This window comes from Onychomys torridus, chromosome 14 (genome assembly GCF_903995425.1).
Source record: "Onychomys torridus chromosome 14, mOncTor1.1, whole genome shotgun sequence".
NCBI classification, from domain to species: domain Eukaryota; kingdom Metazoa; phylum Chordata; class Mammalia; order Rodentia; family Cricetidae; genus Onychomys; species Onychomys torridus.
The window spans coordinates 27,778,175-27,794,691 of NC_050456.1; the positions used below are offsets into that span (position 1 = coordinate 27,778,175).

Consider the following 16,517-nt stretch of genomic DNA (forward strand, 5'->3'; position numbering starts at 1 on the left):
ACATAAAGGTGAAGTAGAGAGCTAACTTCAAGGTTGTCCTCTGACCTCGCATGTACTGTGGCATGTGTGCCTAGGCAGGCACACCTACACACACACACACACACACACACACACACACACACACACACTCCAGCAACAAAATTTAAAAAATAAAACAAAATACATCCAAGATTAGACATTGAGGCTCAAGATTTACATCATTTAGGATATGAAGCTCTGCATAACAGTGTTACAGTGATGCCCTCTTCAGGCCATTCATGGATAGCATTTGACACTGGAGTTGTGTGTGCATGCACAAGCATGTGTGTGTGTGTGTGTGTGTGTGTGTGTGTGTGTGTGTGTGTTCTTTTTATTAGTAGTATTAAAAATCATCATTAAAAGCCTTTTTCCCCCCACATCTGTCTCAAAAGCCAGGATCCTGTTTCTATATTCTGATTATTCATCAACCTGTTTCTTTTTTCAGAAGCATAAATGCCACCCAAAATGTTTCTGATGTCCTTACATCTAACTTGGTACTGGAGGAATCATAGCAATTGAATTTGAAACAAGTTCTCTATCATTCCCCTCGAGGATTCAGTCACCCCAGTTTTTAGCTCTACACCTCATCTCTACTACACTCTGTCACTTCGCCCGTACTTTCTGAATCCCCTACTCTCCATAGAGCTGCACCCATGGAGATAAAAGCCTTCCTTAAACCAAACAGTCATTGCACTGAGCTCTTCCCTCCTCACACAGCCTCTCCTGTCACCGCCATGGGGCCGATTCTTTTCCACCCCTCCATCCTCCTTCCTTGTAGTCACACTTTGCATATTCTGTCTTGTACTGCACTCATGTAGCTTATCTCTAGTACTGGACCACAAGCTCTCCACAGGCTGGGGAGGCTGTCATCACACACCCTGGAGTGCCAGCACAGAGGGCATGCAGACTGGATAGTCCAAAAGTGTTGGCATTCCGCATAAGACGTAGCACTTAAACCAATCTAAAACATGGAGATAATGATTTCCAGGCTTCTTGCCTCCCTTCTTAACCACAATCCTTGGGCCCTCCTGGCTTACTGTGGTCTTCTGTAGCTCATAGCTTGAGTTATCATATGCCTGTCTTTTAGACTTTATTGCTTTTTATCTCCAGTGCATTGTTGCTAAACTTGGAATCTGGAAAGGTTCTATGTGACAAGATTGCTTTTTATTTTCTAATAAAAAACTAGCACCAAATACTAATTATATTTCTACTCTTCCCTTATATTTTCCCACAGATATCATCATTAAATACACAGGGAAAATGTAGCTTTTCTAAGATAACTAAGAACACAAAAAGAAATTATTTACAGGACTCATTCACACTAACCTGCCCCCAGGCATACATGTTATTATGAGTCTGTGAAGGGTTCACCTTTGAAAGGAGTAAACGTGCCTAAAAAGCAAAAATAAACAAATAAATAAATAAATAACAGTATCAATCAGAAACAGACTTAGTAAGATAAGCTACACACAATATACCATCTAACACCAACTTAACTGAATATACTAGTAAAATTAACTTAGTTCAAATTTAACACTTAAAAAGATTACTTTTTGAAATGCACAGGCCATGGTATAAATAATGTATTCTTTCAACATTACATATTTGTAAAAAAAAAAAAAAAAACATAAAATAATAGACTACTGAGTCCCAAACTCAGCATATAAAATAGTATGTATAGAACTAGAGAGATGGCTCAGCAGTTAAGAGCACTGGTTGCTCTTCCAGGGGACTGGGGTTGGATTCCCAACACCCACGTGACTCAAAGCCACCTGTAACAATAATCCTAGGGATCCCATCCCCTTCCCACACTTCCTTTGTCACTGAATGAATGTGGTACACAAACGTAAATATTGGCAAAACACCCAAACACATTAAATAAGTTTAAAAAATATTTCAATAGTAAACATAAAAATTATTTTAAAGTAAGTCTGAAAACACAATTTTTACTAACTAGTCTGAAGCAGCAGAAGTCTGAGACCTCATAAAACTACGCCAACAAAAAATATTAAAATCTATATTTTTTTATTATATTTGTGTTTTAATTTTACACATCAGCCATGGGTTCCCCTGTCCTCCCCCCCCCCCCCCCCCCCCCCACCTCCCCCCTAGGTCCTCCCCTCCATTCCCATCTCCTCCAGGGCCAAGACTCCCCTCCCCGAGGGATTCATTTAAACCTGGTGGCCAAACACCCTAACAGTCCTGTGCTAGAGAGGTCCCCAGAAATCCACAATGATACCTCTACTGTAGGTAGACTACTGGCAATGGTCGAGAGAAAGCCTGATCTGACCTAGTCTGGTGATCAGATAGCCAAACACCCTAACTGTCGTGCTGGAACTCTCATCCAATAACTGATGGAAGTGGATGCAGAGATCCTCAGCCAGGCCCCAGGTGGAGCTCCAGGAGTCCAATTGTCGAGAAAGAGGAGGGACTGTAAGAGTGTGAATTGTTGAGACCAAGATTGGAGAGGCACAGGGACAAATAGCCAAACGAATGGAAGCACATGAATTATAAACCAAAGGCTGTGGAGCCCCCAGCTGGATCAAGCCCTCTGGATAAGTGAGTCAGCTGAATAGCTTGAACTGTTTGGGAGGCACCCAGGCAGTGGGACCTGGACCTGTCCCTACTGCCTGTACTGAAAATCTATATTTTTTTACTTTAATGAACCTCAAACTTTTCAAGCCATAGGTAGTAACTTTGGCAAAATTTTGTCCATCCTCTACTACAGCTAATCATCATTAAATTAATCAATAAGTAAATAAATAAGGAAAATAACAATACACATTAAGATATTGATAAGTGAATTTGTCAAAAATTTTAATTCATTTTAGAACAAAAGCAATCTAATCTTTTGAAATTTAGAATCATACAACATCTTCTTCTGCTCTTAAGTAGCACTAGTCCTAGGGTAAGAAACCTAGAATTCAATCACTAAGTACTAGTGTTGGCTGGCTTACAAATGTAATCTCAATATCAGGAGGCTGAGGCAAAAGGAATGTTCAAGGTAAACCTGAGCTACACAGTAAGATAGTTTCTTAAAAAGGAAAAATAATCTTAGCTCCATCATTTAATGTGGTTCTTTGACTACAAATAATAAATCTTAATTCTATTCCATATAAAGTAGAGATAACAGTAGAATTGGCCTGAGGCTCAAACGAAGGAGGCATGGAAAATGCAGTCTCAATACATGATAATCACATTGTAAATACAGTAAAACTAATCATTGACACTGTATCTAAAGTTGTGGAACATCACTGTGCTAGATACTTGAGACACAACAATAAGCAAACTATGTCCCTGTCTTATGTATGGAGCAAGTAAACTGTGTAACAACTTACAATTAGAGTACTGTTATACCTCTGACCAGAACAGCACTGGCCAAGTTTCGTGAATACATGCTAAGCAGCCCTAACCTGACCACGTGTGAGTGTGTGCACTGATCTAGTCACACCTCTGAACTCTAACAACCGTAAAGCCTTTTTTGGGCAGTGAGGCGGGGATTGGTTTTTCCAGTCAGAGTTTTTCTGTGTAACAGCCCTAGAAGTCCTGGAACACACTTTGGAGACCATGCTGTCCTCTGACTAACAGAGATCTACCTCCTCTGCCTCCCTCAGTACTGGGATTAAAGGCATGCACCACTGTGCTGCCTCATAAACCCAATTTAAACACCACAATGCTTTTCATTAACTGACAAGTACTTTCTACCAAACTGAAACAAATTAACAAAACTTCATATTCATAGGCCTTACCAGTAAACAAATTTAAGGAAGAAGAGAGGAGGGAGAGGATGTGGTTGGTATGTAAAATAAATTTAAAAAATAAATAAATAGAAAAAAGTACCCTCAATTATTTTCCAAACTGTTCTTACATTTTTGCTAATCTACACTGGCACACTGTCAGGGTGGCCAATCATGGCTGCTCTAAGAGCTATGATGGAGGAAGAACTAGAGAATGCTGGCTGGTTTAGGAAACTAGGCAATAACTGTATAGCTTTGTTCTCAAAGCATTGCAAAAAGCGGCCTTCCCTCCGTCTCCTTCCCTTCCCCTTGGCCTTGTGTGGTAGATGCTCTCGTGACAAACAACACAAGCAGGAACACCTCACTGCAGTCTGCACACACAGCACAGGGACCCTCCTCACCTGGCTTCCTCCATGCTCGGTGTCAATGTATCTCGGCATTGGAAATCTGGAGTGAAGAATCTCCTGTGCGTCATCTACTGGGGCTTGCAGAAGGTGCCGGAAGTTCTCATATTCTGGCATGTCCTGGTATCCTGACTTCCGCCATTGTGCTATAGACTTATTTTAGAACAATTAAAGGAATTATTTTAAATTTCTTGGTGATCTGAAATTCTTGAGTAGAATTTTCTTCAAAGGAAATTATCAGAAAACAGAATAAGATCGGCCCTGAATCATGGCCAGCAGTTTGCTGAAGCTGTTGGATTCAATCAGGTGCCTAAATAAATGTCTTTCTATGGTCCGCTGGCCATTTCAGAAATTTTAAAATGGTATGGTTAATTCATTAGAAAAAAAGCATCTGGCTGAAAAAAATAAACAAAAGAAAACAGGATAAGAGAAAATACTCCCACTTACCTCAATTTCTAAACTTATAAGAACTTATTTCAGCAGAGAAAATGTAAGTAAAGGAATATATTACTAAATATAAAATTAGCATATTTCCTCTCCAATTTAAGGGTAAAATAAAAGCAGGCGTAATAAACACACCTTGTAATCTCAGCTGCTCAGAAAGCTGAGGCGGGGTTACTTAAGCTCAGAGTTCAAAACCAACATAGACTAAGTAAGCCTCAGGAAGAGAGAAAGGAAGAAGGGAGGGAGGGAGGGAGGGAGGAAGAGAGAAAGGGAGGGAGGGGAAGGAGGAAAGGAAGGAAGGAAGGAAGGAAGGAAGGAAGGAAGGAAGGAAGGAAGGAAGAAAGGAAGGAAGAAAGGAAGGAAGGAAGGAGTCTAATGGAAAAACAAGTTTAAAGACAGAGCAGGCAGGATGGTGCACTCCTGTAACCCCAGCACTGAAGAGGTAGAGGCAGCAGGATCAACACAAGCTCGAAGCCAGCCTGGCCAACCTACCAAGTCCCAGACCAACCAGGGATACAAAGGATGACCATGTTTCAAAATGAAAACAAAAGGAACAAACAGAAATGTAGAGTAATATTATACTGTGTTTAAAGCATAAGACAAACAAAATAAAAATGCCAGAAAAGAAGTTAAAACACTATCATATCAAATTAGTATTTACTAAAATATGTCTTCCTTTTCTGTGAGGGGTTTCTATCGAGACTTCCTAGACACTTCAAAAGTCAACTTTCAAGAAGTCTTCACCAATGGAGTTACATTCTTTTCTTTTGATTTTTGTTGTTGTTGTTGTTGTTGTTGACAGAATCTCTCTGTACAGTCCTGGAACTGGCTATGTAGTCCAGGCTGACCTCGAGGTCACAGGAATCTGCCTGCCTCTGCCCCTCCTCCCTCTGCCCCTATGCCCCTCCCCCCTCTGCCCCTGCCTCTGCCTCTGCCTCTGCCTCTGCCTCTGCCTCTGCCTCTGCCTCTGCCTCTGCCTCTGCCTCTGCCTCTGCCTCTGCCTCCTGAGTGCTGGGATGAAAGGTGTGCAGCACTATGCTGTTAGAGTTACATTCTGATAAGAGAAATAAACTAAAAACAATGATAGCAACAATGTTATAGAAACAATGCATTGTAGAAGGGCAACTGTATCCACTTTTATATTAAAGAAATGAGTGTAGAGCCATATTAATTAATTCAGAATTTTAAGGCTGGTTTGGAATCCACGTTATCTGACTCAGTCAATGTATAATCTGTATAACTTTATATTCTGCATCTCAAAGATTAATGTAATTTGGACTTTTCATATTAACAAAGTTAAAGCAAAAATTACCATTAAAGAAAAAGAAAAACCCTGTCTCTGTTGTTCTTCTTAAAATATAAGATGCATTAGAAGCTGGCATCAATTAAAAATAAACAAAAAAAAAGTGGTTCAGTGCTTGGGAGCATTTTGCAGAGCGTCCAAATTCAACTCCTAGCACCCACATCAGGAAGCTCATGGTTGCCTGTAACTCCAGCTCTTCTAACTCCATTAGCAACTGCACTCATGGGTACATGGGTGCCCATGAGTAAACATACACATTTGAAAACAAATCTTAAAAAATACAAAGCAGAAAATAATTAAAACTTTTTGAGACAGGGTTTCACCATGTAGCCTGGTTGGCCTAGAACTTACTATGTGAACCAGATTGGCCTCAAACTCACAGAGCTGACTTCCAAGTGCTGGATCAAAGACATGTCACCAAGCCCAGTGCAGAAATCCTCCTTAAAATATTGGATAGTATGACTTAAAAGGATATTAGAAGGCCAGGTGTGGCACCTAACACCAGTAATCCCAGCATAGGAGGCTGAAACAGGAGAATTATGAGTCCAAGGGAAGGCTGGACTATCATATCACACAGGGTCTCAACACTCAGTCATCCTCGCCAATAAATGAAATCTAAAATAATTTACAAATACGGTAAGCAGAAAAATAAATCCATATAATTTATAATACACTACACTACAAACTCAAGCACGGATCCAGAAAAAGTGGATGTGCCTTCCACACTGCCCATGGCAGTATTTTCATACCTGGGGGGGGGATATACTGAAGCATTGGCTGAATGAATAAATGCAGGAACAGACTTCTGCTAAACACCCAAAGTAAAGCTGAACAGCTATCCACTCTGGTCTTTGAACCACATAGCACTTCAAAGCTGTAAATTTCCATTTACGCCTTAAATGAGTCTTCAGGTTATACTGAACACATATTAAAGCCTTTAGATTACATATAGCAATGAAAAAGCAAGTTTGCCCATTGACAAAAGCTGACTTTTTCCCTCCATTTCTTTAGGTGAAACCCAATAGTGTGACAGATCCATGGCTACACTTTCATAGTACTGTGCTTTGTGTAATCCATTTGTCCACTAGTGTATGAACAAAACAACAAAGTAAACACAAACGGGCTCTGTATTATTGATGCCTAAAATCCTATACCATGAAGAATCGCATTGTGTGTGTACTGGTTGGGTATTTTGTATATAAATCCGTGAGAGCTGAAGCACTATGGATTCCAGGTACTTTCATATATTTATATGTATATGGAATAGGTAAGTGTAAATTCATATTAAGATACTTTGGGGGATAGTTACCAAGCCTAAATATAAAATTCACTTAGGTTTAAATACTTCTTATGCCTGAAGACAATACTATACATTTTAAATAATTGTGAGCATTAGGGCCAGCAAGATGGCTCAGTGGGTAAAGGGAAATGCCTCCAAGCTTGAGGACTTAAGTTTAATGCCAGGGACTCATAATGGAGGGAAAGAAGTGATTCCCACAAGTTGTCCTTTGACCTCTGCACAATAAACAAACAAACAATTATTTATTTAAAAAACAAACAAAATTAGTTATATTCAAAAACTTAAATAATAACTATCAATATATGAAAATAGGATTTTCCATATGTACATTTTTTACTCAAAATGTTTGCACTTTGGAGTACACTGAATTTTTAACTTTTGGATTAGACGATCAACCTGTATCTTATTATAAATCAAGGCTTATCATGGACTGAATATGAGCCACCCATTAGACAAGGAAAACTTTTTACTCCTAGTGAAAAGATGTGCATACACAGCTTTAAATGCTATGGTCTTACCTCACCGTGATAAATCAGAATCTGGAAAAACGTGTCCATGAGAAGAATACGATCTGCAAGAATGCTGCTGCTGTCTAGAAGAACTGGCTGAAAGGAAGCAGAGAGAGAGGAAGGTTATCGTTTGCAGTTGTTATTTGTTTAAATGTGCATACCAGGTATTAGATGTTACAGCGTCATCCAGCAGAGTGTGCTGTTGTAGCTCCTCCTGCTTCATTTATTTCTTAAATGTTCAATTCATCAGACGTTCCCTGACATTGTGAATTCTCATTGTATTTTATTTTTCTAAGAAATCTCTCTAACACTGAAGTAACAATTTTAAAAGTCAATGTGCCAGGCGTGATGGTGCCCAACTTCAATCCCAGCACTTGGGAGGCACAGGCAGGAATCTCTGTGAGTTCCAAGCCAGCTTGGTCTACACAGCAGGCTCCAGATCAGACAAAGCTATATAGACTCTGTCTTAAAAAAATAAAATTTAAAAGAATGAAGGGGAAATCAGAGATGGTCCCTAAGCCTGGTGACAGTAGCATTGAGGGAATGATGAAAGCCTTGGGATACAAGACATTTGGGGTGCACGAGAAAATGGCTCTCAGTGTGAAATGGAGCATCCTGAATTGATTATAAGTTGAGTAACACACACATAGACAGCAACCAAAGCTCCGGTTTTAGACTGCATCACTTAGAGAAACTGAAGATAAAGAAAATGAAAAGACTGAGCACTGGTCAAGTAGAGAGACTTATGCCTGTAATCTCAGCACCTGGGAGGCTGAGGCAGGAGAATCAGTGAGTTCAAGGCTAGTCTGGGCCACAGAGTATGATGCTGTCTTAAAACAATAACAAAACAGATATTATCCTCTTAATCTCTATTTAAGGACTTAGATTTAGAAGTTAGAAGGGGGAAACCAGAAAAAAATGAGACTCAGAAGCTCTCTGTGGGCAGAAAGAAACCGGGAAGGAACAGTAGGTGACAAAAGCCCAGAGCAAAAGTTTTTGCAGGGAAGAGCCTTCTCCAGAGAAATGCTGTGCTGAGTTCCTTGAAGGAAACTGTTCAACAAGCTTGCTGCATTGTAAGTTGAGAAGAGAATGTGAAGTCAGAAAGCATAGACATCAGGGTTGAGAGGGGACAGACGGTACTTGCTGCTCTTTCTGAGTTTTTCTGAGTTAGTCCCCAGAACTCACATCAGGCAGCTCACAACTCCAGGTTACTCCAGCTGCAGTGGACACAACAGCCTCCCTGTGTGCTCCATGACCACCCGCATGCATGTGCACATAGTGACACACACACATACACACACACACACACACACACACACACACACACACACACACACACGTAAAAACTAATTTAAAAGTATGGGGGCTGGAGAGATGGCACAGCAACCACATGGTGACTGGGAACTGCCTGTAACTCTACTTCCAGGGATCTGACACCCTCTTCTAGCCTCCTCAGACACCAAGCCCACACATGAGGCTCAGAAATAAAAAATTCAAATTTAAAAGAAAATATTCTTTTAGTACAGACAACAAATAACTTTGTGTCAGGAGCAGAGAAATAAAGTGATAATTAGAACAAAGTGAGTTTTTGATGATTTGCTTTTAAAGATAAGTGTTATTAAAGTTACTATGTTAATGAGAACTAACTCTAAAAGCAAAGCATTAGGCAAACGCAGTTACACATGGCTGGGGTTGGACAAGGACAGGTGCTCAACAGAAAGGACTCAGTTCTCCTCTAAGCTATTCTTCAACTCTTGGGTGCAACAAGTGGTAACAAGCCAGGCAGTCGTGGCGCACACTTTTAATCCCAGTACTTGGAAGGCAGAGGCAGACATACCTCTGTGAGTTAGAGGCTAGCCTAATCTACATAGTGAGTTCCAGGACAGCAAGGGCTCCAGAGGGAAACCTTGTTTCAAAAAAAAAAAAAAAGAAAGAAAGAAAGAAAAAGAAAAAGGAAAAAAAGTAACCAACAGGGGCATCATTTTACTATTTTATGAGACTTGAGGTATAACAAATCCAAAAGGTAAAATAAACACACCAATTATACTGACCTAAAGAACTATTTCCAAATACATCTATTGTATAGGTTTTTGTGGAAGCCCAAATTACTCAGGGTCAGAGAATCTGAGCTTGCTTTACCCACCAAGTCTGCATAAGAAGTTGATTTGGGACAGACAGTGCCGGGGCAAGCGAGAGCCGGACGGGCACTGAGTGACTCTGTGCCTTGCGGAGGAAAATCAACTAACCACGGGCAAAGGAGATCCTAAGAAGCCGAGAGGAAAATGTCCTCATAAGCATTCTTCGTGCAGACTTGCCGGGAGGAACACAAGAAGAAGCACCCGGATGCTTCTGTGAACTTCTCAGAGTTCTCAAAGAAGTGCTCAGAAAGGTGGAAGACCATGTCTGCTAAAGAAAAGGGGAAATTTGAAGACATGGCAAAGGCTGACAAGGCTTGTTATGAAAGAGAAATTAAAACCTACATCCTCCCCCCAAAGGGGAGACCAAAAAGAAGTTCAAGGACCCCAATGCACCCAAGAGGCCTCCTTTGGCCTTCTTCTTGTTCGGTTCTGAGTATCGCCCCAAAATCAAAGGAGAGCACCCCGGCTTGTCCATCGGGGACGTTGCGAAGAAGCTGGGGGAGATGCGGAACAACACCGCTGCGGACAACAAGCAGCCCTGCGAGAAGAAGGCTGCCGAGCTGAAGGAGAAGTATGAGAAGGATATTGCTGCTACAGAGCTAAAGCAAAACCCGATGCCGCCAAGAAGGGGGTCGTCAAGGCTGAAAAGAGCAAGAAAACGAAGGAAGAGGAAAATGAGGAGGGGGATGAAGAGGATGAGGAAGAGGAGGAAGAAGAGGAAGACGAAGATGAAGAAGAAGAAGAGGATGATGATGAATAAGTTGGTTGTAGCGCAGTTTTTTTTCTTGTCTATAAAGCATTTAACCCCCCTGTACACAACTCACTCCTTTTAAAGAAAAACATTGAAATGTAAAGCTGTGTAAGATTTGTTTTTAACGGAACCCTAGGAAAGACCCAGGGATCACCCAATGACAGAGAAATGGATGAGATCTACATGAACAACCTGGACGACAGTGGGAGTAATGAAGGGCAAGGTTTGAGGGAAAGAGAGCTTAGGGAAGCAGGAGATCCCAGCTGGATCAAGAACAGAAAGGGAGAACAAGGAATAACAGACCATGATAAATGAAGACCACATGAGAATAGGAATAGGCAGAGTGCTGGAGAGGTCCCCATAAATCCACAATGACATATCCTCTGTAGACTGCTGGCAGAGGTCGAGGGAGGGCCTGATCTGACCTAGTCTGGTGATCAGATGACTAAACACCCTGACGGTCGTGCTGGAACTCTCATCCAATAACTGATGGAAGTGGATGCAGAGATCCTCGGCCAGGCTCCAGGTGGAGCTCCAGGTGTCCAACTGTCAAGAAGGAGGAGGGACTGCAAGAGTGTGAATTGTTGAATCCAAGATTGCAAAAAGCACAGGGACACATAGCCAGTCGAATGGAAGCACATGAATTATGAAACAACGGCTGTGGAGCCCCCAGCTGGATCAGGCCCTCTGGATAAGTGAGACAATTGAATAGCTTGATCTGTTTGGGAGGCGCCCAGGCTGTTGGACCAGGACCTGTCCTAAGTGCATGAGCTGGCTGTTTGGAACCTTGGGCTTACACAGGGACACTTTGCTCAGCCAGGAAGGAGGGGACAGGACCTGCCTGTACTGAATCCACCAGGTTTAAATGAATCCCCAGGGGTGTCTTGGTCCTGGAGGAGATGGGAATGGAGGGGAGGGGCTGGGGGGAAGGTGGGGGTGGGGGCGGGAGGGGGGAGGACAGGGGAAGCCATGGCTGATGTATAAAATTAAAACACATAATAATAATAATAATAATAATAATAATAATAATAATAATAATAGAAAATGAAAAAAAGATTTGTCTTTAAACTGTACGGTGTCATTTTTGTATAATTAACACACTACCGAATGTGTCTTTAGCTAGCCCTGTCCTGGTGGTATTTTCAATAGCCACTAACCTTGCCTGGTCCAGTCTGGGGGTTGTAAATTGGCATGGAAATTTAAAGCATGTTCTTGTTGGTGCACAGCACAAATTAGTTATATATGGGGACAGTAGGTTTTTTTGTTTTTGTTTTATTTTTTGTTTTGTTTTATTTATTTTTCATCTTCAGTTGTCTCTGATGCAGCTTATATGAAGATAATTGTTGTTCTGTTAACTGAATACCACCCTGTAATTGCAAAAAAAAAAAAAAAAATGCAGCTGTTTTGTTGACATTCTGAATGCTTCTAAGTAAATACAATTTTTTTTTTATTAAAAAAAAAATGAAGATTTGGCCACAGGCATGGTTACCAGGTGTTTGAAAGGATCTACACTTGGCTGTACAGTGTGCTTTGATCTAGCAAGGCGGAGGTTTTTTGCCTTGCCCCTTGGTATGTTATAAAAAGACTTTTGAATAGACCAGGTATTAATCTAGGCCCTTCTGAAGCTATTCTGAGTTTCTGATTTTCTTCTCGTCAGCCAGGTCTCTTCTTTCTAATTAATATTTTCTCATTCCTCTCTTCTCTTCCTAAGAACCCTTAAAAAGGTGGAAGCTGGCCTCTCACAGGTTTTTAGTTTTTGTTTTTGTTTTTTTGTTTTTCGGGATAGAGTTTCTCTGTGTAGCTCTCTGGCTGTCCTGGAACTTGCTCTATAGACTAGGCTGGCCTCAAACTCAGAGAGATCTGCCTGCCTCTGCCTCCTGAGTGCTAGCATTAAAGGTGGTTATGTAGTTTTAAATGGTGAAATGGACAATTCAAATTATCATAAAGAAAAGCTATTTACTTGATAATAGATAAAAATATGTAGAACAGTTTTCCAAAATAACTCAAAGGGTGACTTTATCACTCTTCCAACTACATATCTTTAGGATCAATTGTATCTTACATTCTCAAAGGACCAAAAGAAAACAAGGTAGAGACTTGACTATGACAGATTGTTGTGCCCGACATGAAGTTAGCCATTGCCTCCAGAACCATGATCATTTCTGAGCCTTCAAAGACTAATCATAAACTCTGGAGAGTTTTGTCAAGCAAACACGAAACAGTCACCCAAGAGTATCTCCTATAATACTTTTGTATTATTTAATAATATAACCTACCACACTGCCTACTACACAGGGCAAACTTAAATATTTTTAAATTAATATCTTGTAATAATAATTTAACATTCCAGCCAGGCGATGGTGGCTCACACCTATAATCCCACTCCCCAGGAGGCAGAGGCAGGCAGATCTCTGTGAGTTCGAGGCCAGCCTGGTCTACCAAGTGGGCTCCAGGAAAGGTGCAAAGCTACACAGAGAAACCCTGTCTCAAAAAAACCAAAAAATAAAATAAAATAATTTAACATTCCAAATTCATTTCAAAACAGCAGTTGTTTTCATTTTGTTAATACCACACATCACAGTAACAAAAATAAATCAACTCTCTTGTTTTTTCCTCTTACCTCTGCTGGGCCATTAAAAGAATAGGCATAGAGAGTGGGCTGAATCATAATTAGAGACTGTGTCAGATCTTCATGCATGAAATGGTGACGATAATATGAACTCTCATCAGGACTATTATTAAAAACTTGCAAAAAAGGAGATCTTCTCAAATGAAACATAAACTACAAGACAAAGCAGGTGAGATAGCTTTTACTGATTTTAATATGGCAACAGTAGTTCCATAACAAAACATTTGGTTATATTACTACGTCACATTAGCAACACACACAAATAAAAGCACCTTCTGTTAAGAATATACTAGAGTAGGACTGCAGAGATGGCTCAGCAGTTAAGTGCACTTACAAATGGACTGAGGGGTACTGGGGCTTCAGTTACCAGAACCCACAATTGGTTCACAACTCCCTGTAAATTCAATTCAGGGTATCAGAAGCTCTGGCCTCTGCAGACACTTGCATATACATGGTGCACATAAACTCATACAGGCACATACACAGACATATAAAATAAAAAATAAATGACTGTTTAAAAAGAATGTTCTAAAGTATATCCCAAGAGAGCTTGTTCATGAGCTAAGTCTGGGCTGATGAAACAGCTCCACAGTTAAGAGAGCCTGCTAGGTAAGCATGGGGATTGGAGTTCTGCTCTGCACCCAAATAACAAGCTACGTGGGAGGTCAAGGCATGCCTAGGCTGGAAACCTGACCTCAAGAGAAACAAAAGGGCTGGGCAATAATGGCACACACTTTTAATCTCAGCTCTTAGGAGACAGAGACAGGTGGATCTCTGAGTTTGAGGCCAGCCTGGTCTACAGAGTGAGATCCAGGACAGCCAGGGCTACACAGAAACCCTGTCTCAAAAGACCAAAAGGAAAACATTAAAAGTTGAAGTTTCAGGACAAACATGAACTTTACTGAAGTACTAAAGGTACAAGTGTATAACCCCAGCACTTGGAAGACAGGCAAGAACATGACAAGTTCAAAATGAACCCTGCCTGAAAAACAAGACCCTGTCTCAAAAACAGAAAGAAAGAAAAGACAAACACAGACATGGTGAAGGTGCTGTAAGGCAAGTTAAGCTCACGTTTCCTACCTGGTAGGGCACTATAAAATTGTTCTCAGTGATGACTATATGCCACCAGATTATCTCCTCAGTAAAATTACAGCACACACCTTCTTTGGCATAGCTGTAATTGGAACCTCTTACCTTCAGTGGCATGCTAATGGGCTTTAGCCTTGCCTGCACCCACAGTCAGCTTCAGTTAAGTCGTCAGGCATCATAAATAGTGACTATTTGTAAAGCCAATATGGGGATATTGTATTCTTGTCATTAACCACAGAGCATAAAATTAATTTCTGAGTTGTCCAAAAATTAAAAGAATAATCCAATAAAATATGTTCATAGATGATTATTAAAAGATAAACAACAAAAAAGATGAAACTCAGTGTTATTGCTAACAAGAGAAGAGCATGTTCTTTGACTAGCTTACCTGTGGATAAAGGGAAAATGTTTCTGAAAACCGGAAGGAACTTGGGTCATCCTTGTGATATTCTCCAAATTTCTGACACTAAATAAAATAAAATATTAGTGATTTGTTCCTGGTATAATAACTAAAATTCTGCCTAAAAAAATTTTATATATTAAAAAGTTACTACTATTTAGGAAACAGATACTCAACACAGGGTGAAATTGGAATACTATGTATTGACTTAGCAAGAGACTAATTACAACCAAAAAAAAAAAAAAAAAAAAAAAACCATTCAATTTCAGAGAGGCAACAACTTGCTCTAAAATGTTTAGATTTGTTTTAAGCAAGTGTCTTTTGTAGCAAACCAAGAATATGTAAATGTCAATGGGGGGAGAAGGGAGAGGCCAACAGAAGCTTCCAAAGATTATCAGAGTATCTTTTGTCACTACTGGCCAAGGACAGAAAGATACACAATCAACACACCACAGCAGCTACAAAAATAAGCTGCTGGTCCAAAGTTTGCCATTCTGAAAGTGCCCAAAAGGAAAAAATAATTCTTATAGAAGCAAAAATTAGAATGAAATAAGGTCACTCGCACAGGCAACAGGGAAGCAAGTCACCTATGAGACTATGACAAGGGGCATCCAGCGGCCTTGCATGATCATGAACTCTTCCTACAACAGGCAGTGAACCTTAACCACAAAAAGTCTCTGCCATGGAGGCCCATGTGTTGGAGGCTTGGTCACCAGTTCACAGAACCAGTGAGAGTTAAAGGCCTCCTGGGAGGTATTTTGATCCCTGGGGGGATGCCAAGAAGGGAACTCAACAACCAGTCCCCTTCCTCACTGAAACTTCAAAACAAGCCTAAAGCAACAGGGCCAAGGATCATAAACCAAAAGCTCCAAAATGATGAGCCAGAGTAAACCCTTTCTGTGTTGTGGTGAAGGAAATGTGACTAACACTTGGAAGATGCCACTCTCAGTTCTGGACACCATACAGCTCAGGCACAAAGACGGGAGAACTGATGTTTCACAAAGAGTGCAATAGTGGCTGACTATCAGACTTCTCCTGAATTACCTCCACTAGTCTCCTCTTGCTGGAACACAAGATCAGAGTAAACTCCTCATGACTCCATCCATAACCTGTTGTCTAGCTCAGCTGCCTTGCTGCTGTGTTTGTTGCAAAATGTTCAGTGTGTGACTAACAGCTGGCTATACATGGTGAGGAAACTGATTTTGTGCCTTGTGCAATTGTCTAATTCAGTTATTCACTAGGATCTTTTGAGTTTTATTAGTGTTTCCCTTTTTAAAATATACCAGACAATTGCAACAGTTTGTGAAGGGAGATTTGAGATAGAAAAGAAGCCTAAACCTGCTAAGAACTCTTTAAAAAATTACAGGCCTGAGTCTTTTGTGCAGCGAAGGACAAAAAAAAAGTCTTTTTTTCTCTCAATAAAAGATGCTTAGTGGGTTTTGTTGATAATCCAAGTGTACTATAAAATTCTAGTGTCATATGTGACAACATATGGCTCCAGCAACATGGAAAGAGCACTTTACTACAAATCACAGCCACTGCCCAAGTACATACACTTGATAATTCAGCTTTTAGAATCTCAAAACAATAGGGCATTATGAAGACAAAATCAAGGTCAGGTGGTGGTGGCTCACATCTATAGTCCCAGCACTCTGGAGGCAGAGGCAGGCAGATCTCTATGAGTTTGAGGCCAGCCTGGTCTATAGAGCTAGTTCCAGGACAGTCAAGGCTGTTACACAGTGAAATCCTGTCTCAAAAACCGCCCAATTAAATAAATAAATAAGACTAAGTTATT

General features: G+C 40.6%; 1 protein-coding gene, 1 non-coding gene and 1 pseudogene across 2 annotated transcripts in view; 2 read left to right on the forward strand and 1 right to left on the reverse strand.

Annotated features, from left to right (window-relative positions):
- Sec23a (Sec23 homolog A, COPII coat complex component) overlaps nucleotides 1–16,517 on the reverse strand; it is an 87,865-nt gene that overhangs the window by 34,872 nt on the left and 36,476 nt on the right. Inside the window, 1 exon segment of the mRNA XM_036205754.1 lies at nucleotides 14,711–14,788. Coding sequence (XP_036061647.1) covers nucleotides 14,711–14,788 — 78 coding nt within the window.
- On the forward strand, nucleotides 4,415–4,551 carry LOC118595933. Its single transcript, XR_004946618.1, has one exon. It is a non-coding gene; the product is annotated as a small nucleolar RNA SNORA2/SNORA34 family (small nucleolar RNA).
- On the forward strand, nucleotides 8,223–10,693 carry LOC118595600 (annotated as a pseudogene).